Genomic DNA, 26,290 nt, shown 5'->3' on the forward strand with positions numbered 1-26,290 from the left:
CTATTCAGAGCGCAATGACGTCAAGCTCTCGCAGGCGTGAACACGTTATGTGACGGAGCCCTCGGGGGCGCACACAAGTGTCTGTAAAAACGGAGCGTCTTTTATCAAGTGTTTTGCTCGCAGAGCTGCGTTTTTATGCATTTTGTTTTTGTGCGCGTTTGCCCGCGTTTTTACGACGCATTTTGTACAGTAACAATAGGATGTTGTCGCCACGTTTTTTACGCCCCCTATTCATTTCAAAGGGCGATTTAGTGGGCGAAATATGTGCCGAAACGCCGAAAATGGGACACGCTGCGTGTAAAATATGGTGCAAAAACGCTAATGTGAGGCCCCATGAAATATGTAGAGCTTCAGTGCAGAGTAGTACGCGGGCATGAAAAACGTGCGTAATACATGGTATAAAACCGCTTGTGAGGGAGCGGCCCTAACACTGCTTCTCCCCTGTTGTCAGACAATGGCCGCCGATCGCCATAATCAGTGGAATAGAAGGGTCTATATAACAAGATGGCGTCTGCCGGCCTTCTGTACTGTGAACTATTAAGAACTACAGAGCGATTCACTCGCTAGGAAACCCGAATGTTCCTCAGTAACTTCTCCATTTTTGTCTGGCTCCTCATGAGGAAGATGCTGATGCCTGAGGCGGCCCGCAGGCTGTTGCCCCCGGCAACCAATCACAGAGCAGCTTTCGCTTTCCCTCAGCTCTGTTTAGGACAGTTTTTGTTTTATCCCCCTTCATAAATCTCCCGCCATGTCTGTCAGACCATCAACTCTCAGCAACGTGCGCCATTCCCCTGACGTCGTGACACGACCGCTAGACAGGTGTGCGCCACAGACATGTACTCCGGTGAGCATCTCGTGGCAAACGGCTCCATTTAATCAGTGTCAGAATATATCTATGAAGGCTGCGAGACGCGCAAAACTTGTGTGAATATGAATTATGTATTATGTCCATACACACGAGCGATGCTGTGAGGGGGAAAAAACAAAACAAAAACGCAGCAGGTCGTATTTTTTTCCCGCGTTCCTCAGTCTGCCTCGCCCATTGATTTCAATGGGACCTTAAATACGTCGCATGGCTCTCGTGCGATGCGATGATTCCCATTGGAATCAACCAGAAACACTTCTGATCCGCTCTTATGTGTGAGACTCGCACCAGAGGATCGGAATTTCACAGAAGCAATATGAAGCGTTTTTGGCTGAAAGTCGCCTCGCAGCCGCGGAGTAAAAAGTTGATAAGCGTGATATCGGGCCAAAAATTGCGCCCGCCTGTGTGTAACTAGCCTCAGAGACGTGATATGGCGGGAGGCTGCCGCCATCACTGGTGTCACACTAGCAGATGGCCGGCTATATGCAGATTCACATACAAAAGGTCATGGATGCTGCAGGCGCCATTTTCTGCACTCTTCAGAGGGAATGAGGCAAAAGAGTACAAAGTTAGGGCTTAAACAGACAAGCGGATGCACAAATATGCTCACCGCAATGGAGGGTGTTGGTGCATGAACACGTTAGAAGTCTTGTTTACTGTTCAAACCCGTGTAATCGCGTGCGTTAAAAAAAAACAAAGAAAGCGGGCAAGGCCTATCTTTTCTCGCACGCGAGAAACACGGTCGTCAGAATTAAACCATTAAGATCAATAACTATGCTTCTTCATGTTGTGCGTGCGCAAACAGCTCCACAACCGCGTTCATCTGTTTACGGGCTTATTTAGACGACCTTTAGTGCTGTTAGAAAAGAAAAAAAAACATGAAACGCGACCCCGCGAAGCGCTGGATTCCAAGGTGTTCGGTCTGACGAACAATTTTTTGACGCTTAAAATATTGCGCCTTGAAAAATAGGACATACGCGCCCGTTTTCAGTCGTGCATTTTATATGTCACGTGAAAAGACAGGTCTTCAGGGAGTTACTGGCGTACAACGCAGGGAAAAGAAGGAGGCTCACGCCAACTAGGCGTTCATCGACCTTCTGAGGATTCTACAGCGATCGCTGGTTTCATCGCTTCTGCGTGCTTTTTTTACATTCAAACGGCAGCGAATACAGATCAGGACTTGATTCATTCATCTGGGGCGACCGTTAAACACATACGGTCGTGTGAAGGTGGTCTTAGGGCTTCTTTACACTGGCAATTGCGGCAAAATCGCGTCTTTTTTCTCACAATTTGAGCGTCAGTGCTGCTTTCTCTCACAAAAAGATCAATGTCGCTTAAGATTTTCTCGTGTGATTTTTTATTTTTTTTTTCTTCACGCAATTTTGTAGTAATTTTTGCGTAAAAGTCAATAAGACTTTGTAATGTTAAAAATGCATTGCACGGTCGTGCTTTGCGATGCGGTAAAAGGGAGCCAGTATAGGGAAAAAACGCAAAACGCAGAAAGATAGGGCATCCCGTGATTTTTTTTTTTCACGCAACATCGCATGAGTAAAAACATTGCAGATGTGAAGGAAAGCATTAAAAATCATAATTCTGCATTTTTACTAGCTCCTGCATGGCGCAAAAATTGCATGATTTTATCACGTGTGGGTTTTGCAGGAAGGGAATCGGCCTGTATATGATCTGATTTATAAGTCCGGCGCACACGACCGTAAACGTAAAACGCTGCACGTTGCCGCTGTGGAGCCGGCCTATCGCTGCGTATGGCAGCGGTTTTGCACTGCGCATGACGATGTATCTCGCTCACACTGTCGTGCGCAGACTTCCTGGTTTTGTTTAATTTTCAAGCTCTGTCGCTTTGCAATGGCGCGTATAAACGCCGCACATGCGCCGTGTAATTGTGTATTTATAGCGTAAATTACGTGGCCATAGAGAACAATGGGCTTCATGACACAGTAAAGGCTACGGCCTCTTTCACATGCGGACCTACGCGTGCAAAAATCACCGCAGAAAAATCACGCGACTATTAGGAGGAATGGTTTCCTACGGGATCGTTCAGATGTTTTTTGCGCATGTAACATTTCTTTATCTGAACGTTCGCATAGAAAACCGTCGGTTCCAATAGCTGCAGGTTTTTTTACGTGCGTGATTTTTGCACACGTAGGTCCTCGTGTGAATGAGCCCTTAACCGGGCCCTTTTGTTTTTTGCTCCCCCGTTCTAATAAATCATAACTTGTATTTCTCCGTCGCCGTCGCTGTCTGAGGGCTTGTTTTTTGCAGGCTGAAAAAAAATTGTAAGTGGAAAAAAAAATGAAATTCCGCCATCTTTTGGTGCGTCTTGTTTCTACGGTGTACACACTGCAACGGAAATGACATGATAGCTTTAATCTATGGGTCAGTACGAATACTATGTTACCAAATTTATGTAGTTTTTTTTCTTTTTTCGCCGTACTACTTTTATTTTTTCCAAGATATTTAATTTTTTTTAATTATCTTCTGCCGCCATTTTCTGACGGCCATAACTTCTTTATTTTTTCGTTGACGCAGCTGTGTGAGGGCTCTGTTTTTGCAGGATATCCTGTAGTTTTCCGTTGGTACCATTCTGGAGCACATGTGACTTTTTCATCCCTTTTTATTACATTTTTTTCTTAAAGACGGGGTGTCCAAAAAGCAAAATTCTGGTGTTTTTTTTTCTTTCCTGATGACGTTCACTGTGCGGGGTAAATAATGTGCTACTTTGATAGGTTGGTCATTTACGGAAGCACAGTTGTTTTTTTTCTATTTAATAATTAAAATAACCTTTTATTTTTTTATATAATTAGTAAGACTTTTTAAAACTTATTTTCACTTTTTTTTGTCCCAGAGTGAACATGAGCGTGTGATGCTCTGATCGCTCTTGCAATATGATGAAATGCCATAGCCTTACATCATACTGCGAATTGACAGGCAGTCTACCAAGCCACCCCACGAGAATGCCTGGATAAGCATTCTGCTTTGACAGTCCTGGGGCCTTTCAGAAGGCCCCTGGCTGCCATGACACCCGCACGGCTCCCTGTGATCTCCATAGGTTCATTCTCATAAGCGTGTTTCTCACCTCATCTTTCTGCATGACAGGGAAGGGTTGTGACCCAGCGGACGTCGCAGCGAGAAGATGACCGCCGGCCCTTATTAAGCTTTACATCGGCACTGTATGCCACGGAAAGGAGGTATCGTGCGTGTGAACTGGCATTGTGAGTGCAACCCGATTACTGTAAACCTTGTTTATGCACAAATACGCTCCACTGCGACAATCGTCTTGTCGCGTACATTCGTCTGCCGAAGCCCTAGGGCCTCTTTCACACGGCGATTTAGCACGCTGATTTCTGTGCAGAAAAGCGGTCACAGAAACCGCAATGATTTTTACGTGCATTTGTGCTCCTGATATTCCATTAGAGTCTAGGGGGGTAAGCAAATGCGCTCTCATATGCATAAAATTGCGCCGACGGCTCCTTCACACGAATGTACTTTAGTCCCCTTATAATCACAACCGTATAAAGGGAAAAAACAAAACCGCGGATCTCTATGGGATTTCAGTGGTTTTGTTTTCACCACCTCCTTTCCTGCCCGTGATTTGTACGCATGATTTGCCCGTGCTGCCGAGCGTAGTTTCGCCTGTGCCAGTCTGAATAAGCCTTAGGCCTTATTCACAGGACGCCTTTTACATCAGTATTTTGTGAGCCAAACCAGGAGCGGCCCAAAATACGGAAGAAATGAAACTCTTCCCAATTAGACTTTCTCTCCACTTCTGGTTTTGGCTCACAAAATACTGATAAAAATCCGCCCGTGTGAATAAGCCTTCAATTCTGTGTGCATGAAAAGAAAAATTGTGTCTCACTGGCTTGGCAAGTGATTTATATGCGATGCGTTTTTTCTGTCATATTGGAGCAATATATGATTTTTTTTCACTCGCGTGAAAGTAGCGTGCACAGTATATACAAAATAGCTGAAAAAGCGCAGCTTTAGGCCTCTTTCACACAAGGGTTGCATTTATACGCAAAAGCATCGCGTGGAAGAAATGCGGCAGCGCAGCATTGCTGCAATCTAATTCCTTTTGGAATTAGCGCTGTCTCGTCCATTCACAGGGCTGCATCGCGTAAATGGACTCCGCTGCCGCGCTCGGCAGAATGGCTTCTATTAAGCCTTAATAGCTAAATAGAAACCAGCCGTCTTCTGCAACAAGCGGCGGTAAACTCCTTCCCCCTCTCTGCGATTTTCGGCAAAAGATAGGTCATGGCCCATATTTTGATGCTGTGCGGGAGGGGAGGTAATAATCGCCCGTGTGAATGAATGCATTGCAGTCCAATGCTTCACATGGCGGCGATTTGTGGGCGACGTTTATCTGCGAGAAAACATTTGTATAGCTTTATGAGTGCGATATCAGTCCGATTTTCTAATAGCGATATTGCGCTTGCCCGCGCATGTGTATTCGCATCTGCAGATATTTTGCTGGCTTTTGTGCATTCAGAAAAATACCCACCGCTGCTCCCAGCTATTGAAATTAGTCTAACGAGTTCTGGATGCGTTCCTTTCCTGCGCAATTACGCAGCGTATCACGCACCTCCTGGCATATCACATGCATATTTGTGTATCCCCATTGACTTCTATGGGGACTTTTGGTGTGCAAAAATGCCGCAAAATAGAGTATGTTGCATATTTTTTGCGTGAATTGTGAAAACGCGCATTTGTGAACAAACCCATTGAAATCTACAGGGTTCTATTCGCTGCGTAAATGCGCACGCAAACACACCCATGTGAAGCCAGGAGTTCCTGCACATGGACATTTACACGCGTGTGTTAGCATGCGCAAAATTTCTGAGCACAATACGCAGAGAATAAAACCCATTGATTTCAATGGATTGGTTTTCATTTCCTTTTTTTTTTTGCCCAAATGCGAAAAAACCGCTGCATGCTCTACTTTTGTGTGCATTTAAAGTCTATAGGGAGTGCGCAAATGTGCGTGCAATACGCTGTTCAATTCCACGAGAAAAATAACACACCTGGAACTCACTAGGGTAAATAACCATTTAAGTCGGGGAGGGCTCGTTTGCAGCACGCAAATGAATAGGCCCTGTGACACAGAAATGACAGTAAAATACACGTAAAAAAAAAATTGTTCACTGCGTGCAAAAACGCATACGCCCATGTAAAGCCCTTAGCACTCCTTCACACGCGCGTGACGCAATCACGCGAGTGTGTGACGCATTTTCACTCTAAAATGGAGCGCAATCACTTCGTCTTGTGAGCGTTCCTGCGCAGGTAAGTGTCCTTTTCTGCACTGGCGGCCCTGTTCACACCTGAGAGGGACACAACCAGCGGTGAAAATTGACCAGTGGTTGCAGTTCCCACAGCCGATTCTCTGCGCGCAAAAGCACTCGTGTGAAAGAGCCCTCACTGATCTCTAAGGGCTCATGTCCACGGGCAAAATAAGAATTAAAATCCGCAGCGGATTTTAACTCTTCTCCTGCCCGCGGATCCGCACCCCATAGGGATGCATTGACCACCCGCGGGGTAGATAAATACCCGCGGATCGTCAATAAAAGTGATTTTAAAAAAAATGGAGCATGAAAAAATCTGGACCATGCTCCATTTTCATGCGGGTCTTCTATTGAAGCCTATGGAAGCCGTCCGGATCCGCGGGAGACAAAATTCGGAATTTACTCACACCCTCCGTTTCTTCTCTTCGCGGCGGCGCCATCTTCTCTCCGTCGCGGCCGGATCTTTTTTTTTTCTTCGGGATGGCGCATGCGCGGGGCACGTCACCGACGTCATCATGCGCATCCGCCGAGCCGAAGAAAGAAGATCCGGCCGCGACGCAGAGAAGATGACACCGCAACGAAGAGAAGAAACGGAGCGGATGGGAGGTGAGTTAATTCTCATTTATTCTTATTTTCAGCCCTCATGTCCGCGGGGCAGGAGGGACCCGCTGCAGATTCTACATGGAGAATCCGTAGCGGGCCTGATTTTCCCCGTGGACATGAGGCCTAAGGCTTTATTCACACGAACGAGAAACTTGTGCAATTTCTGTGTGATGCAATGCGCACAAAACACGCACGGATGTGAAGTCCATTCTTTTGAATGGGCTCATACACATGAGCGATGTTTTCCCGCATCGCGGCACGTCCTATCTTTGGGTGAGCTCTCGCATCGCATCTCCCATCTACCTCACTGAAAGGAATCCCCGCAGGGATGAAGGGAATCCCTGCAGCTTGGGACGACCTTCATCGGCAAAGGAAGGGGGAAAGAGATTAACATCCCCGTAGGGACTCCCTTTATCCCCACAGGGATGTTAAACACCGTCCCCCCTCCCTTTGCCGGTTGGCTCGCATAGTCTCCCATAAAAGTCTATGTGGCGTCAAAATTAGAACATTTTCAATGTTTTCACTCATTCGATGTTGCAAGAAAAAAAAATAGCGGCGTGTTCTATCTTTCTGCGCTTTATCTCCCATGTTTCCCTATGGCGCCTCCTTTTTATCACATTGCAAAGCACCAACTTGTGATTTCCATGCGATGACTTTTTAACATTAGAAAGTCCAATTGACTCATAAATCGCGAACGGCAGCCATGTTTTGGGGGAAAAAAGCAGCGCTGATGCTCAAAAAAATTGCGGGGAAAAAAGTAGCGATTTTGCCACGATATCGCGATCGCCAGTGTGCAGGAGCCCTTAGGGAGCTTTCACATGAGGGGGGAAGATAGTCGCACCACAAAACCATCATCAGACTTCTCGCGGTTATTTTCAAACTCCTGCACTCGGACGAGGAGTTTGAAAACCCAACGAATGGGAAGAAATTCCCCTCGTTCAGGCACACCGCAGCTCCGTACTGCCGAGTGTAGTTGTGCCCGCACTCATCTGGAACCGCCCTCACTCTGTATTTGGTCTTTCTTGTGGTTTTCTTTGCAGGTGTATAAAACTACAATTTTTCACACACACACAAAAAAAAAAAAGCGCAAAAATCTCACACAGATTCACTGAATTTAATTGATTTGAATGAACAATTTCGATCAGTAATACAGACCATAACGGGACGTACTGCGATTTTTTTTTTTCACGCATGTAAAATACACATGTGAAAAACACAAGTCTGATTGCCCTAACACAAATCAATGGCGTTTATGCTATCCGTATAAGGGTGCCCACCCACTGGCGTTTTTTTTTCACTGCGAAATTCGCAGGTTTTTTTTTTTCTGCAGGGGGTCTATGGGACTTGTAATGTAAAAATCGCGATCGCGCAAAATCGCGATTTACCGCGATATCGCGATTGCGATTTTAGCTTTGCATGTCCCATAGCCCAAAGACCCCTGCAGAAAAAAAAAAACGCTGCGAATTTCGCAGTAAAAAAACGCTAGTGGGTGGGCACCCTTAAGCGCGTAATCTGGAGCGCAAATACACCCGTGTGAATGAGGCCTGAGTCTAAGGGTGGCTTCACACGGGCGTATGCGTTTTTGCTAGCACAAGGCATTTGTGAGCGTGTTTGCATGCACAGAGCATCTTCACATGGGCACAAGACACACGCCCGCCCTGATTTAAATGCGCATTCTTTCACGGATCCCATTGTACATTTGTCCACCCCGCATAGACTTCTGCTCACGCAAAAAAGGATAATGTGTACGAACCCATGCGTCTCTGCATTTTGCACATGTACATTTTATCCACACGTGTTAATACGTCCGTGTGCCGGATCCCTAAGACACTACGCCTGCTGTGATTGACTAGTGCTGCCCACATGAGCGGCTCTGGCCAGTGAGATCTGCATGCACACAGTATGCATCAGGTAGTCGAAAAAGCGGTCCAGCCATCATTGTTTGGCCAGTACCAGAGGATGTGCTTTAAGGGGTTGTACCAAGATATAAAGAGATCTAAAGTTACTCAGAAGATGGGGAGTAACTCTATGATCAGTGGGGTGTAACCACTGGGGTTCCCACGAGTCCTGAGTATGGCGGTCCTGACTGTCCCCACAGAAATGGAGGACATGCATGCATTCCATTCATTTCAATGACAACACCGAAATTACCGAATACAAGGACAATGTCTGTCTATAGAGGGGGACTGGAGCATTATATCAGGAAAAATGAGCTTCGGCCATTAAACAGATATAATATGATCATGATCAGTGTGGAGTTTTGCACAAGACTGAAGTTTTATTATTGGGGTTATTTAGTTTAGCAAAAAAGACGGTTGGGGGGGGGGGGTGGCGACCTAATAATTATGTATAAATATATCGGGGGACAATACCGAGATCGCTCCCATCATCTGTTTATACCCAGGACTGTGCCAACAGAGCGCCCTCTACGTCTAGAGGAAAGAAGGTTTCTACACCGACATAGAAGGGGGTTCTTTACTGTAAGGGCAGTGAGACTATGGAACTCTCTGCCTGAGCATGTAGTGATGGTGAACATGATAAGCGTACAAGAGAGGCCTGGACGCCTTTCTTGGGTGTTACAATATAATATGTTATAGTCACTGATTACTTCAGAAGGGTCCGTGACCCGGGGATTATTCTGATTGCCAGATTGGAGTTGGGAAGGAATATTTTTCCTAAAGTGAGTATAATTGGCTTCGGCCTCATTAGGTTTTTCTCCTTCCTCTGGATCAACATTGCAGGATAGCAGGCTGAACTAGATGGACACAAGTCATTTTTCAGCCTAACACTATATGCTAACAAGTTCCCAAAAGTTACACGTCTCAAGTTGTGACATCTTATAGTAAGCCTTATAATATAAGACTTACCCGGTCAAACAGTGCGAACAGCTCTCTTAGTAGATCCGACACCGGCAGCTTGAGATGATTGGCAAACTCTTCTATTCCAATCCTTCCTCCCTTTGACAAGTCGGCAATAGATGCGTACACTTCCAGCTGTTTCTCAAAATTGTTCCATTTTAGGCTGAAAACAAATTGCTGAAAGTAAGTAATACAGTAACAAATATAAGTAAGGTAAAGGTATTGGGGCACAATCATTTGGCATAGTTTTGGCGCAGAGATTAGCGCTAGCGTGTGTGCTTGTCAAGAATCTGGCACTAGTTTTTGCTTAATGTTAAATATTCTTTAGGACTCACATAGGCGCAGCGATCTACAGCCGCAGTGAGGCTGAAAAAAACCCGCGTAATCATGCGATACTTCCGCTGTGCTCACAGCGGAAGTATCACGTGATGCATGGCTTCCATTGACTGCAATGGACGCCGGCTGCGCGTTTTTCCGCAATTAGAACATGCCACGATTTATTTCATGCTGCGTGAACATTTAAAGGCAGTAAGCTATTAGGTTCATGAAACGCGGCAGAAATCCATCCGTGGGCATTAGCCCCAAGTAGGTAATTCCTGCCTTGACTCCTCTTTTAGGTCCATTGACTTACTTGCCAAAATATATATTCACCTCAATTCACAGCTCATCTAGGCTACAAAATCAGCGTGTATACCAGAACTATCCCTCCGACTATAAAAGTCAGCGTGTATACCAGAACTATCCCTCCGACTATAAAAGCCAGTGTGTATACCAGAACTATCCCTCCGACTATAAAAGTCAGCGTGTATACCAGAACTATCCCCCGACTATAAAAGCCAGTGTGTATACCAGAACTATCCCTCCGACTATAAAAGTCAGCGTCTATACCAGAACTATCCCTCCGAGTATAAAAGTCAGCGTGTATACCAGAACTATCCCCCGACTATAAAAGTCAGCGTCTATACCAGAACTATCCCCCGACTATAAAAGTCAGCGTGTATACCAGAACTATCCCTCCGACTATAAAAGTCAGTGTGTATACCAGAACTATCCCTCCGACTATAAAAGTCAGTGTGTATACCAGAACTATCCCTCCGACTATAAAAGTCAGCGTGTATACCTGAACTATCCCTCCGACTATAAAAGTCAGTGTGTATACCAGAACTATCCCTCCGACTATAAAAGTCAGCGTGTATACCAGAACTATCCCTCCGACTATAAAAGTCAGCGTGTATACCAGAACTATCCCTCCGACTATAAAAGTCAGCGTGTATACCAGAACTATCCCTCCGACTATAAAAGTCAGCGTGTATACCAGAACTATCCCCCGACTATAAAAGTCAGTGTGTATACCAGAACTATCCCTCCGACTATAAAAGTCAGCGTGTATACCAGAACTATCCCCCGACTATAAAAGTCAGCGTGTATACCTGATCTATCCCCCGACTATAAAAGCTAACAACACACGGACGAGTGCGATATCGGGCCGTGAATCACTCGCTCCCCGACATGCGATTTCCCCGCGGATGTGAGGCATTTTTATCTCAAAACCGCCTCGCATCACTTCGGGTAAGTAGCCGTGCCGGAGGATAGCTAATAGCCGTGGCAGAGGATCGCAGAGTTTCTCTCATTGTTTTCAATGGGAGACCTCGCATTGCATCGTGTGCGCCTAGCATGTGGTGCATTGCTGCCGCCGGCCCCATAGAAAACAATGGGACTGCTATGTAAGTTTATGCAGCAAGATAGAACATGCTGCAGTTGGTTACCTGCAGTGCATTGTGGTGCCATGCGGGAAAACATCCTTCATGTGTAGGACTCAATTCAAAAGAACGGGATTTATATTTGTGCGTCTCGCATGATTTTCTCGCCAGTGTGAAGGCGGTCTAAAGCAAAGAGCTTATTCAAAGATTTGGGAAGTTTTTGCCCATGACAAACCTATTGTTCTCTTATCTTAACACAACAAAACCCATTAGAATCAATTCCAAGTGTCAGTAAACCACCCTGATAATGCAACGTGATGACGGTGTGCCGCGCTAAGAGTCAAGCTTAAGACCAAGGCATCTGTACACTGAAAAGAAAAGTCAAGCGGCACAAAAAAAAACTTTTTCAGAAACCTGTGGCTTTGTTTAAACTTCCATGTTATTTTTTTGCATTAGACTTCCTACACAAGGACGAGTGAGACGTCGGGCCATGAAGGTGCCCGATACCGCGCTCATGAGGCATTGCTCAGGCATAAATACATTGGTGAAGTTCCGATCCTCTTGCACGAATTTCAGGTGCGATAGAGGATCGGAAGCGTTTTCCATTGATTTAAATGGCAACCTTGCATCGCACTCGCATGCACATTGCATGTAATGCAAGAGCAATGCGAGGCATTAAAGCTGTGGCGATGCATTCTGAGGAGTGTGAGGAGTTAGAGCATGCCACGATTTTTTTCCCACACTGCAATTCATATTCGTGTGAGATTGGTGTGTCTCGCAGTGCACAGATGTCGTGCAATTTTGTTGGCCACACATATGGACTATTTATGGATGATTACTGGGGGCTGGGTGACTGATGACAGCATGAAGTATTGCTAGCGCATGAACAAAAAAAATATATGTAAGCCTTTCATTGCCCAAATACGTTGCGCAGGAGCATGCATATTTGTGCTTGCGCTCGCCTGCAGAAGCCTTTAACAAAAATCAATCAGCAACACACCTCCATGCATCAATAGGTGGCGACGATGATGAAAGTGTGTTTGGGTCGAATGGTAGTATTAAGGATTACTCATCTCCCATACAATCTGCATTGGCCTGTGTAAAGACTATTTAAATGAGCGCAGATCTTGATGACCTGCGCTCATCATCTAGCTCAAATTGAGTCAAGTAATGAGAACTCAAATTCAACTTTTATACAAAAAAAAGGGAACAACTGCTTCTCACTTTAACTTCCGGCTGATTTTTGTGAACTCCACAAGCCCAGCCTCCATGGGTAAAGTCAGGTCTCTAGCTGTTAGCATTAGTCTGCAGTCTTCATAGGTATGATCAGTGAATGGTATTCCAAGTGACCTGCAAAAGACAGTAAACCATTGTTAATGGTAGGAGCTGCTAAGGAAGGCTCCAAATCCACATCCAATACACAAAAATAAAGCTGTGTACTCCCATTCTAACACTTTTTATTTTTATTTTTAGGTGACTTGGACATTTTCGCTCCTAAGATCTGCGTTCAACCAACAGACTGGCCTAATGTCACACGATGTCAATAGTAAGTAGCTTGTGCCTCTTACAACTAGGAAGTAGCTTGCTTTCTCCCGCGGGGTTTTGAACGATAATCGTTCCATGTAAAAGCAAGCAGAAAATGAACGACTGGATCAGAATCGTCCAGTTGTTCACTGATGAGGGGAGAGGACAGAATATGGGGGATGTAATGAGGGGAGAGGACAGTATATGGGGGATGTGATGAGGGGGAGAAAACAGTATTTGGGGGATGTGATGAAGGGGAGAGGACAGTATATGGGGGCTGTGATGATGGGAGAGGACAGTATATGGGAGATGTGATGAGGCTGTCAAGCAGCCTAGCAGTGGTGTAAATTCACCACTTCCAGTGGCGTCAAGGTAAATCATTACCAGACAGTATATGCAGGATGTGATAAAGGGAGAGAGGACAACATGGGGTCTGTGATTGGGGGGAGAGGACAGTATATGTGAAATGTGATGAGAAAGGAGAAGACAGTATATGATAATTGTGATGTATAGGGGATATGATGAGCGAATAGGATAGTATACGGGGGATATGATAAGGGGAGGGGACAGCATATAGGGGATGTGATAAGGGGAGAGAGGATACTATATGGGGGATGTGATGAAGGAAAAGGTTAGTATGTGGGGATGTGATGAGAAAGAAAGTAAAGTATATGGGGGATGTGATAAGGGGAGAGAGGACAGTATAAGGGATATTATGAGTGGAGAGGACAGTATATGGGGGATGTGATAAAGGGAGAGAGGACAGTATAAGGGATATTATGAGTGGAGAGGACAGTATATGGGGGATGTGATGAAGGAAGAGGACAGTATATGGGGGATGTGATGAGGCAGGACAGTATATGGGGGGATGTGATGAGGGAGGACAGTATATGGGGGGGATGTGATGAGGGAGGACAGTATATGAGGGATGTGATGAGGGAGAGGAAGGTATATGAGCGATGTGATGATGGGAGAGGACAGTATATGCGGGCTGTGATGAGGGGAGAGGACAGTATATGGGGAATGTGATGAAGGAAGAGGACAGTATATTGGGGATGGGATAAGGTGAGAGGACATTATATGGGGGATGTGATGAGGAGCAGCAGACAGTACATGGGGGATGTGATGAGTCTTAAAGAGGTGGCCTCTGCAGTAATAGTGTCCCCCCACAGTGGCTTCTGCAGTAATAGTGACCCCCCACAGTGGCTTCTGCAGTAATAGTGACCCCCCATAGTGGCTTCTGCAGTAATAGTGACCCCCCCCCCCCACAGTGGCCCCAGTAGTAAGTGTTCCCCACAGTGGCCCCAGTAGTAAGTGTTCCCCACAGTGGCCCCAAGTAGTAAGTGTTCCCCCAAAAGGACCCCCACAGTGGCCTCTGCAGTAATAGTGTTCCCCCAAAGGGACCCCCACAGTGGCCTCTGCAGTAATAGTGTTCCCCCAAAGGGACCCCCACAGTGGCTTCTGTAGTAATAGTGACCCCCCACAGTGGCCTCTGCAGTAATAGTGACCCCCCCACAGTGGCCTCTGCAGTAATAGTGACCCCCCCCCCCCCGCAGTGGCCTCTGCAGTAATAGTGACCCCCCGCAGTGGCCTCTGCAGTAATAGTGACCCCCCACAGTGGCCTCTGCAGTAATAGTGACCCCCCCACAGTGGCCTCTGCAGTAATAGTGTCCCCCCACAGTGGCCTCTACAGTAATAGTGACCCCCCCCCACTGTGGCTTCTGCAGTAATAGTGACCCCCCCCACAGTGGCTTCTGCTGTAATAGTGACCCCTCCATAGTGGCTTCTGCAGTAATAGTGACCCCCCCCCACAGTGGCCCCAGTAGTAGGTGTTCCCCACAGTTGTCCCAGTAGTAAGTGTTCCCCACAGTGGCCCCAAGTAGTAAGTGTTCCCCACAGTGGCCCCAAGTAGTAAGTGTTCCCCACAGTGGCCCCAAGTAGTAAGTGTTCCCCACAGTGGCCCCAAGTAGTAAGTGTTCCCCACAGTGGCCCCAAGTAGTAAGTGTTCCCCACAGTGGCCCCAAGTAGTAAGTGTTCCCCACAGTGGCCCCAAGTAGTAAGTGTTCCCCACAGTGGCCCCAAGTAGTAAGTGTTCCCCACAGTGGCCCCAAGTAGTAAGTGTTCCCCACAGTGGCCCCAAGTAGTAAGTGTTCCCCACAGTGGCCCCAAGTAGTAAGTGTTCCCCACAGTGGCCCCAAGTAGTAAGTGTTCCCCACAGTGGCCCCAAGTAGTAAGTGTTCCCCACAGTGGCCCCAAGTAGTAAGTGTTCCCCACAGTGGCCCCAAGTAGTAAGTGTTCCCCACAGTGGCCCCAAGTAGTAAGTGTTCCCCACAGTGGCCCCAAGTAGTAAGTGTTCCCCACAGTGGCCGCAGTAGTAAGTGTTCCCCACAGTGGCCGCAGTAGTAAGTGTTCCCCACAGTGGCCGCAGTAGTAAGTGTTCCCCACAGTGGCCGCAGTAGTAAGTGTTCCCCACAGTGGCCGCAGTAGTAAGTGTTCCCCACAGTGGCCGCAGTAGTAAGTGTTCCCCACAGTGGCCGCAGTAGTAAGTGTTCCCCACAGTGGCCGCAGTAGTAAGTGTTCCCCACAGTGGCCCCAGTAGTAAGTGTTCCCCACAGTGGCCCCAGTAGTAAGTGTTCCCCACAGTGGCCCCAGTAGTAAGTGTTCCCCACAGTGGCCCCAGTAGTAAGTGTTCCCCACAGTGGCCCCAGTAGTAAGTGTTCCCCACAGTGGCCCCAGTAGTAAGTGTTCCCCACAGTGGCCCCAGTAGTAAGTGTTCCCCACAGTGGCCCCAGTAGTAAGTGTTCCCCACAGTGGCCCCAGTAGTAAGTGTTCCCCACAGTGGCCCCAGTAGTAAGTGTTCCCCACAGTGGCCCCAGTAGTAAGTGTTCCCCACAGTGGCCCCAGTAGTAAGTGTTCCCCACAGTGGCCCCAGTAGTAAGTGTTCCCCACAGTGGCCCCAGTAGTAAGTGTTCCCCACAGTGGCCCCAGTAGTAAGTGTTCCCCACAGTGGCCCCAGTAGTAAGTGTTCCCCACAGTGGCCCCAGTAGTAAGTGTTCCCCACAGTGGCCCCAGTAGTAAGTGTTCCCCACAGTGGCCCCAGTAGTAAGTGTTCCCCACAGTGGCCCCAGTAGTAAGTGTTCCCCACAGTGGCCCCAGTAGTAAGTGTTCCCCACAGTGGCCCCAGTAGTAAGTGTTCCCCACAGTGGCCCCAGTAGTAAGTGTTCCCCACAGTGGCCCCAGTAGTAAGTGTTCCCCACAGTGGCCCCAGTAGTAAGTGTTCCCCACAGTGGCCCCAGTAGTAAGTGTTCCCCACAGTGGCCCCAGTAGTAAGTGTTCCCCACAGTGGCCCCAGTAGTAAGTGTTCCCCACAGTGGCCCCAGTAGTAAGTGTTCCCCACAGTGGCCCCAGTAGTAAGTGTTCCCCACAGTGGCCCCAGTAGTAAGTGTTCCCCACAGTGGCCCCAGTAGTAAGTGTTCCCCACAGTGGCCCCAGTAGTAAGTGTTCCCCACAGTGGCCCCAGTAGTAAGTGTTCCCCACAGTGGCCCCAGTAGTAAGTGTTCCCCACAGTGGCCCCAGTAGTAAGTGTTCCCCACAGTGGCCCCAGTAGTAAGTGTTCCCCACAGTGGCCCCAGTAGTAAGTGTTCCCCACAGTGGCCCCAGTAGTAAGTGTTTTCCACAGTGGCCCCAGTAGTAAGTGTTCTCCACAGTGGCCCCAGTAGTAAGTGTTCTCCACAGTGGCCCCAGTAGTCCGTGTTCTCCACAGTGCCCCAGTAGTCCGTGTTCTCCACAGTAACATAGTACCATAGTATGTAAGGCTGAATGAAGACAATGTCCATCTAGTCCAGCCTGTCTATCCTACTGTGTTGATCCAGAGGAAGGCAAAAAAACCCAAGGCCAGAAGCCAATTAGCCCTTTTGGGGAAAAAATTCCTTCCCGACTCCCTAATGGCAATCAGACTGTTCCCTGGATCAACCCCTAATAGTTCCTACCTGCCTGTATACCCGGATTGACACTTAACCTAATATTTATATCCTGTAATATCCTTCTTCTCCAGAAAGACATCAAGTCCCCTTTTAAACTCCTCTATGGATTTTGCCATCACCACTTCCTCCGGTAGAGAGTTCCACAGTCTAACTGCTCTTACAGTAAAGAATCCCCTTCTATGTTGGTGATGAAACCTACTTTCCTCTAATCGTAGCGGATGTCCTCTTGTTACCGTCGTGGTCCTGGGTGTAAACAGATCGCGGGAGAGATTCATGTGTTGTCCCCTCATGTACTTATACATGGTTATTTGGTCGCCTCTTAACCTTCTTTTTTCTAGAGTAAATAGTCCCAATTTGGATAGCCTCTCTGGGTATTCCAGTCCCGTCATTCCATGTATTAGTTTAGTTGCCCTTCTTTGAACCCCCTCAAGCACTGTGACATCTTTCCTGAGCACCGGTGACCAGAATTGTACGCAGTATTCCATGTGAGGCCTGACAAGTGCCTTATATAATGGAAGGATAATGTTCTCGTCCTTCGCCCCTATACCTCTTTTAATGCACCCCAAGACTTTATTTGCCTTTGCAGCAGCTGACTGGCATTGGTTACTCCAGTTTAGTCTATTATCCACTAATACCCCCAGATCCTTTTCCATATCACTTTTCCCTAGTGGTACCCCATTAAGTGAATATTTGTGACATCCGTTTCTCCTGCCCATGTGCATAGTCTTACATTTTTCAACATTGAACTTCATTTGCCATTTTTCTGCCCAAGCCCCTAGCTTATCCAGGTCCATTTGTAGCCGCACATTGTCCTCCGTTGCATTAATTATGCTGTATAATTTTGTGTCATCTGCAAATATTGATATTTTGCTGTGCAGCCCCTCTATCATGTCATTGATAAATATGTTGAACAGAGTGGGGACTAATACTGAACCCTGTGGCACCCCGCTAGCGACTGTGGTCCAATCAAAGTACGCACCATTTATTACCACCCTCTGCTTTCTATCATTGAGCCAATTTTTTACCCACTTACACACATTTTCGCCTAGTCCGAGCTGCCTCATTTTGTATATTAGCCTATTATGTGGCACGGTGTCAAAGGCTTTAGAGAAGTCCAGATATACAAGATCAATAGATTCTCCCTGGTACAGCTAAGAGCTTACTTCATCGTAGAAACTGATCAGATTTGTCTGACATGAGCGACCCTTCATGAATCCATGCTGGTGAGGAGTTATTCCCTTATTCTCCTTGAGGTACTCATCGATGGCGTCTCTCAGAATCCCCTAGAAAATTTTTCCCATTACTGAAGTGAGACTTACTGGCCTGTAGTTACCAGGCTCACTTTTGCTCCCTTTTTTGTAAATTGGAACCACGTTGGCAATGCGCCAATCCAATGGTACTACACCGGTCTTGATAGTGTCTAGAAATATTAGGTATAGTGGCCTAGCTATCTCGTCACTTAGTTCCCTTAGTATCCTTGGGTGTAATCGATCTGGGCCCGGCGATTTATCAATTTTAGTTTTCTTTAGCCGCTTCCGCACCTCCTCCTGCGTTAGGTATGAGATCTTTTGTGAGGGGTTCATTTTATTCCCCTGCATCTCGTGTGGCATTTCCTTTTCTTTTGTGAATACACTTGAGAAGAAACTGTTTAGTAGATTTGCTTTCCCTTCGTCATCATCAATGATTTCTCCTGCATTGTTTTTTAAAGGGCCAGCGCTCTCCCTGCAAATCCTTTTGCTGTTAATGTAGTTGAAAAATAGCTTCGGGTTGTTTTTGCTCTCTTTGGCGATCCGTCTTTCTGCTTCCTCCTTGGCAGTTTTGATCATATCTTTGCATATTTTGTTTTTTTCCCTGTATGTTTTTAGCGCTTCTTCGCTGCCTTGTTGCTTTAGTAGTTTGAACGCTTTCTTTTTTTCGTTTATTGCCCCGCTTACCGTCTTGTCGAGCCACATTGGTTTCCTTTTAGTTGAGTTTCTTTTATTTTTAAAGGGAATGAACTGTTCACATGAGGCGATTAGGATTCTTTTGAACTTTTCCCATTTGTCCTCCGTACTGATATTTTTGAGGATGTTGTCCCAATTAATGTTACCGATAGTTCTAAGCTCATCAAATTTTGCTTTACTAAAGTTTAGTTTCTTTGTCACTCCCTGATAAGGCTTCCTATTGATTGACAGCTGGAAGTTGATTATATTGTGGTCACTGTTCCCCAAGTGCCCCTCAACCTGCACCCCCTTTATACGGTCCGGTTTGTTGGTTAGTACTAGGTCCAGAATGGCCCTCCTTCTTGTTGGTTCCTGCACAAGTTGGTTCAGGTAATTGTCTTTAATTACTCTCAAGAATTTATCACCCCTGTGAGATTTGCAGGTTTCGTTCTCCCATGTTATATCTGGATAATTAAAGTCCCCCATGATAATTACTTTGTTTCGCTTTGACACCTCTTCTATCTGCCTTAGTAGTAAGTTTTCAGTTTCTTCTGTTGCTTTTGGTGCTCTATAGAAGACCCCTATCAGGATTTTGTTATTTTTTCCTCCCTGTATTTCTACCCACAGAGATTCCACCTGTTCGTCTCCTACCCCTATATCCTCCCGTAGCCTCGGCTTCAAGTTCGATTTGACGTACAGACATACCCCTCCCCCTTTCTGGTTCCTTCAGTCTCTTCTGAAGAGATTGTACCCCTGCAAATTCACCGCCCAATCGCACTTATCATCAAGCCATGTTTCCGTAATTCCGACTATATCATAGTTTTCATCAGTCATTCTCGCTTCAAGCTCACCCACTTTACCAATCAGACTTCTTGCATTCGTGGTCATACAATTTATATAATTTTTTTTGTTTTTTAAATTTGTTTTGTTGCTATTCGTACTTATGGCTGATCTATCAATTCTATCTGTACTAACCCCACCCCCTGCTCGACCCCCCCCATTCCCTTTGCTTGGACCCGGATCGCTAGGTACACTGGCTACCCCACTATTTCTCATTTTACCCCCCCCCCCACCCCCAGTCCCTAGTTTAAACACTCCTCCAGCCTTCTAGCCATCTTATCCCCCAGCACAGCTGCACCCTCCCCATTAAGATGCAGCCCGTCCCTACGGTAGAGCCTGTAGCCGACAGCAAAGTCAGCCCAGTTCTCCAGGAACACAAATCCCTCCTTCTTACACCAACTCCGGAGCCACTTGTTTACCTCCCTAAGATCCTGCTGCCTTTCTAGTGTGGCTTTAGGTACAGGTAGTATTTCCGAGAAAAGTACCCTGGAGGTCCTCGCCCTAAGCTTGGACCCGAAGTCCCTGAAATCATTTTTGAGGGCCCTCCATTGACCTCTAACTTGTTCATTGGTGCCAACGTGCACCATGACCGCTGGATCCTCACCAGCCCCTCCCAGTAATCTGTCAATCCGATCCGCGATGTGTCGAACTCGAGCGCAAGGAAGACAACACACCGTTCGACGATCCCGGTCTTTATGGCAGATTGCCCTCTCTGTCCCCCTAATTGAGTCCCCCACCACTAGAACCTGTCTAGCCTGCCCTGCGCTCCCCATCCCCGTCTCACTGGAGCAGTCATCCCCCTGGCGTTCAGAGGGCATGTCGTGCTGCAGCGGTGCTGGCTCTGTAATGGCATCGCCCTCATCTGCCAACGTTGCAGACATGTTGGGTTGTGCCAGTTCAGGACCAGCCTCCCTGCATCTATTCCCTCTACGCCTCCTTCTATCTGACACCCAGCTGACTGCCTGCTCCCCCTGCACTTCCGTACTACCATCCGCCCCCGCCTCTACCCCAGCGAGTGTCTGCTCAGTGAGCACCAAACTCCTTTCCATGATGTCAATGGCTCTCAGTGTTGCCAGTTGCCCATTTAGATCCAGAATTTGGGCTTCTAAATGTGCGACGTGCACGCATCTTGCGCAACAGTATGCCCCCCTCGATCGGCTGATCAAGGACCGCATACATTGCACAAGTAGCACACTGGATGACATTGCCAGACATGGAGCTCATCCTAATGGGGATCTACAATTTACTTGTGGAAGTAGTGAAGATAGACTTGATCACACTCCGCCCACACGCTGCTACAACCGCTCACACGCTGCTGCAACCGCTCAACCGCTGACCCACTGCTGCAACCGCTGACCCGCTGCTGCAACCGCTGACCCGCTGCTGCAACCGCTGACCCGCTGCTGCAACCCCTCACCCGCTGCTGCAACCCCTCACCCGCTGCTGCAACCCCTCACCCGCTGCTGCAACCGCTCACCCACTGCTGCAACCGCTCACACGCTGCTGCCTCTGTGCAACTACTCACGCTGCCGCTCTCACGCAACCTCTTACCCGCTGAGACTTATGCACAACCGGTCACAAATTTTTTTTTTTTTTTACCCCCCTCACAAACACTTAGACCCCCAGACACACACACACACAGAAGACACAAATAACCAGATACACAGAGGACACACACTTAGCTCACAAACACACACAGAAGATACTTATCAGCTCCTCCACTCCTCCTGGTGACGTCACCCGCTGTCCCGGCGGCCGCTCACTCTGCCCTCCTGTCTCAGCTGCTCCGTTCTGGTCCCCTCCGCTGCTGCTGGCGCTGGACTCCTGGTGGCCTCTTGGCGCCGGCTACTGCGCTCCGGCCTTCTCCTTGCTGCCCCCGCACCTGCTTCGGCGCTGGTATCGGCTGCTGAGCTGCTCCGCTGTCCCCTTCAGCCCCCCGCTCGTACCTCCGTCTCGTGCCGCTGCTCCTGGCGTCAGCCCCAGTAGTACGTGTTCCCCACAGTGGCCCCAGTAGTACGTGTTCCCCACAGTGGCCCCAGTAGTACGTGTTCCCCACAGTGGCCCCAGTAGTACGTGTTCCCCACAGTGGCCCCAGTAGTACGTGTTCCCCACAGTGGCCCCAGTAGTACGTGTTCCCCACAGTGGCCCCAGTAGTACGTGTTCCCCACAGTGGCCCCAGTAGTACGTGTTCCCCACAGTGGCCCCAGTAGTACGTGTTCCCCACAGTGGCCCCAGTAGTACGTGTTCCCCACAGTGGCCCCAGTAGTACGTGTTCCCCACAGTGGCCCCAGTAGTAAGTGTTCCCCACAGTGGCCCCAGTAGTAAGTGTTCCCCACAGTGGCCCCAGTAGTAAGTGTTCCCCACAGTGGCCCCAGTAGTAAGTGTTCCCCACAGTGGCCCCAGTAGTAAGTGTTCCCCACAGTGGCCCCAGTAGTAAGTGTTCCCCACAGTGGCCCCAGTAGTAAGTGTTCCCCACAGTGGCCCCAGTAGTAAGTGTTCCCCACAGTGGCCCCAGTAGTAAGTGTTCCCCACAGTGGCCCCAGTAGTAAGTGTTCCCCACAGTGGCCCCAGTAGTAAGTGTTCCCCACAGTGGCCCCAGTAGTAAGTGTTCCCCACAGTGGCCCCAGTAGTAAGTGTTCCCCACAGTGGCCCCAGTAGTAAGTGTTCCCCACAGTGGCCCCAGTAGTAAGTGTTCCCCACAGTGGCCCCAGTAGTAAGTGTTCCCCACAGTGGCCCCAGTAGTAAGTGTTCCCCACAGTGGCCCCAGTAGTAAGTGTTCCCCACAGTGGCCCCAGTAGTAAGTGTTCCCCACAGTGGCCCCAGTAGTAATAGTGTTCCCCGCAGTGGCCCCAGTAGTAATAGTGTTCCCCGCAGTGGCCCCAGTAGTAAGTGTTCCCCGCAGTGGCCCCAGTAGTAAGTGTTCCCCGCAGTGGCCCCAGTAGTAAGTGTTCCCCGCAGTGGCCTCTGCAGTAATAGCGTTCCCCGCAGTGGCCTCTGCAGTAATAGCGTTCCCCGCAGTGGCCTCTGCAGTAATAGCGTTCCCCGCAGTGGTCTCTGCAGTAATAGCGTTCCCCGCAGTGGTCTCTGCAGTAATAGCGTTCCCCACAGTGGCCTCTGCAGTAATAGCGTTCCCCACAGTGGCCTCTGCAGTAATAGCGTTCCCCACAGTGGCCTCTGCAGTAATAGCGTTCCCCACAGTGGCCTCTGCAGTAATAGCGTTCCCCACAGTGGCCTCTGCAGTAATAGTGTTCCCCACAGTGGCCTCTGCAGTAATGGTGTTCCCCCAAAGGGACCCCCACAGTGGCCTCTGCAGTAAGTGTTCCCCCCACAGTGGTCTCTGCAGTTTAGTGACCCCCCACAGTGGCCTCTGCAGTTTAGTGACCCCCCACAGTGGCCTCTGCAGTAATAGTGACCCCCCCCCCCCACAGTGGCCTCTGCAGTAATAGTGTTCCCCACAGTGGCCTCTGTAGTAATAGTGTTCCCCACAGTGGCCTCTGCAGTAGTAGTGTTCCCCACAGTGGCCTCTGCAGTAATAGTGTTCCCCACCGTGGCCTCTGCAGTAATAGTGTTCCCCACAGTGGCCTCTGCAGTAATGGTGTTCCCCCAAAGGGACCCCCACAGTGGCCTCTGCAGTAAGTGTTCCCCCCACAGTGGTCTCTGCAGTTTAGTGACCCCCCACAGTGGCCTCTGCAGTTTAGTGACCCCCCACAGTGGCCTCTGCAGTAATAGTGCCCCCCCCCCCACAGTGGCCTCTGCAGTAATAGTGACCCCCCCCCCCCCCACAGTGGCCTCTGCAGTAATAGTGACCCCCCCCCCCTCCCACAGTGGCCTCTGCTGTAATAGTGACCCCCCCCCCCCCCCCCACAGTGGCCTCTGCAGTAATAGTGACCCCCCCACAGTGGCCTCTGCAGTAATAGTGACCCCCCCCCACAGTGGCCTCTGCAGTAATAGTGACCCCCCCCCCACAGTGGCCTCTGCAGTAATAGTGACCCCCCACACAGTGGCCTCTGCAGTAACTGCGACCCCCACAATTGCCCAAGTAGTAATAGTGCCCCCCAACCCCCCATAGCGGCCCCAGTGGTAATAGTGAATTAAGATGAGTCAGCACGATGAACAATAAAATGTCTATGTGCACACGAGCGTGTAGACCATTTTTGTAAATAGTATATAAGACGGGCTGAGAGTATATGGGCAGCAGGCTCGCCTATGGATCTGATGAGATGCCTGGGACCTTTACCCTGATTTGACGTGACTCCTGCCTCGATAGAAATCCAGGGCTTCATTTACAATGGGCTCTGGGTCTCTAGAGCGATGGCAGTTTTTGGGGACCGCTATAGACCAGAAATGGAAGGGACCTTTTTATTTGTTTTTAATACTTCTGTCTGCTTTATTGTCCTTTCTCTTGTGTCAGTGGGTCCCAAAATCAATCCTTCCACTATAAGGGGGTATTGCAGGCTAATGCTGAGGATGTGATGTCCCCGGGATGGGTTGTCAGTGGTTGACCAGCTGGGGTCCGCCACTTCGATTCGCCGCCGATCAGCTGATTGTCCGGCTTGTCAGTGCAGCAGGCTGGACATTGTCATTGGTGGTCTGGGTCAGGAGTGTGGTGGGTGGCTTCATTCCCATTGAGATCAGTGGGAGTGATGCTTTCAATTACACTTCCGGATTCTCATTGCAGTCAGAGCCAAAGGTGAAATGGGAGGCATCGCTCCTGTTGGTTTTGGTGAGGGGGGAAGCCATCTATTGCATTTCTAGCCTTGACTACCAATGACTATATCCAGCCCCGCTGTACTGACAGTGAGCCAGAGGATAAACTAATGTAGCGGGGATCCTGAGCGGCGGATCCCCGCTGGTTGACTGTTGGTGCTCTATCCTGGGGATAGGTCATCAATGGTAAAAGCACGGAATAACCCTTTAATTGCCAACATATTCCTTACATATACTTTTGATGTATATATTCTATATATATTGATATTTTATCAATTGCAGCTTGAACAAGGTAGTAAATGGTTGGCTATCAGTTCCATGGAAATAGAGCCGTGCTCACACATTAGCAGTATAACTCCATTCACAAGGGGGCTAGGGTACTGCCATTCTCGTGATCACTGGAGGTCCCGGTGGTCGGTCTCCCAGCCTCGTACATTTATCTCCTAGTTTTCCTGGTGGTTTAGGGTAGAAGAACGGGTTCAAATGTATTTCACTTCACACTGTGAGGTGCCCCTAAGTGGTTTAGGGAGTTTTGACCAAAGTGATTATATGTTGCACAGGGCTTCTGTGGGTTCAGCTATTTCCAGTTCAGCAACAGAACTACCCTGCACTTCTTTTAATGTTTTTATGGGTTCAGGTGAGAAATGTTAAGATAAGGTAACTTTTAAAAAGGTTGAAATGCTTTAGTATGGAAAACTAATTTGAACTAAACGTCTTATATATAATGTTTATGGCCATCTCTACCACCCCAGCTGAGGCCATGCGGACACACAACTGGGTACATAGAAGTGTCGGACAAAGCCTAAGGCCTCATGTCCACTTGAAAAATACAATCCGCGCAGAATCTGCCGCGGATTTGCTTTAAGTGGTATTTTTTTTGCATGCAGATATCCGCACACATTGCTATCAATGTGATAGCAATGTTGCCGATCCGCGCGGAATGCGCGGCAGAATCGAGCATGCCGCTTTTTTTCTCCCGCGCATGAAAAATGCAATTCTTTTAAAATGCCATCCGCAGGTGCAAAATTCAATTTAACGGACCGTGGATGGCCAATGATTCCCTATGGGCAAAATCCGCTGCGGATTCCGCAATTCCATTTAGCTAGTGGACATGAGGCCTTAGAGCTCTCCTTACTGCTACACATGAAGTTCAGTTCTGGTCCCAGGGCCTTAAAGGGGTTCTACCAAGATTATAACTTATCCCCTATACACAGGATGAGGGAATAAGTGTTTAATCAGTGAAGGTCCAGTTGCTAGTACACCTACTAATGAAAAGAAATGGGGTCCTTTGTTTTTCATGGATGAATGGAGTGGCGGTCAAGCATACACATTGCTTCTTCTACATCCCTATGGAACTGCCAGAGATAGCGAGCATGCGTGCTGGGGAAGAGCTGTATCATGGGATTGATTGGCTAGTGGGAGTGGCCTAATTTAGGGATGTGGACACTATTGGGGATTATAGGACAATCAGGCCTCTATGAAGCAACATGCTCTACGGGGGCTCCTGTGAAGTAAGCAGGAACAGAGTAGAGGAGAACAAACAGTCTTTCTCGTATTATAAGCTTGCAACGTTTAAGCTTTTCTTTAGGTTTCTGTACCACTTGTTGGCGGTTGCATTTAGTAAAGTTGCGTTGTTTACACTAAATGTGGTTGCAGTTGTTTTCTTAATGGGGAACCACTTGGGATTCACCACCCTACATGTTACTAATCAGTGTATCGCTTCACATCAGGAAGGAGGACATGATGGGTTGGTTGTCTGGTTATGCCCAGGATCTGTGATCATCTCAAGTGTCTCTGATCCTGGGTTTACACATACAATATCTTCCCTTGGGCTTGCCGTACAGGCTGCACTGCAGTTTGTGGCTTACGTGTTAATATTCATATCTTTGTGGAAACCAGAGCTGTAATTGCCTTCACATGGGGCAAATATTCAGTTTGTTGCACTTGCCCTGCATTTACATACCTTACCAAGGCCTCCCCCTGGCACCTGGGGC

The 26,290-nt window shown here is 48.2% G+C and overlaps 1 protein-coding gene across 1 annotated transcript in view; it reads right to left on the reverse strand.

Moving 5' to 3' along the window:
* LOC136601944 (lysophosphatidylcholine acyltransferase 2-like) overlaps nt 1-12,665 on the reverse strand; it is a 56,977-nt gene extending 44,312 nt beyond the window's left edge. The window contains exons 1-2 of the mRNA XM_066588864.1: nt 12,545-12,665; nt 9,630-9,783 (exon numbers count right to left, since the gene is read on the reverse strand). Of these exons, the coding sequence (XP_066444961.1) occupies nt 9,630-9,783; nt 12,545-12,621 (231 nt within the window). The 5' untranslated portion in view covers nt 12,622-12,665. The remainder of the gene's footprint in view (nt 1-9,629; nt 9,784-12,544) is intronic.
* Nucleotides 12,666-26,290: the final 13,625 nt, after the last annotated feature.

The sequence above is a fragment of the Eleutherodactylus coqui genome, unplaced genomic scaffold, assembly GCF_035609145.1.
Source record: "Eleutherodactylus coqui strain aEleCoq1 unplaced genomic scaffold, aEleCoq1.hap1 HAP1_SCAFFOLD_52, whole genome shotgun sequence".
NCBI classification, from domain to species: domain Eukaryota; kingdom Metazoa; phylum Chordata; class Amphibia; order Anura; family Eleutherodactylidae; genus Eleutherodactylus; species Eleutherodactylus coqui.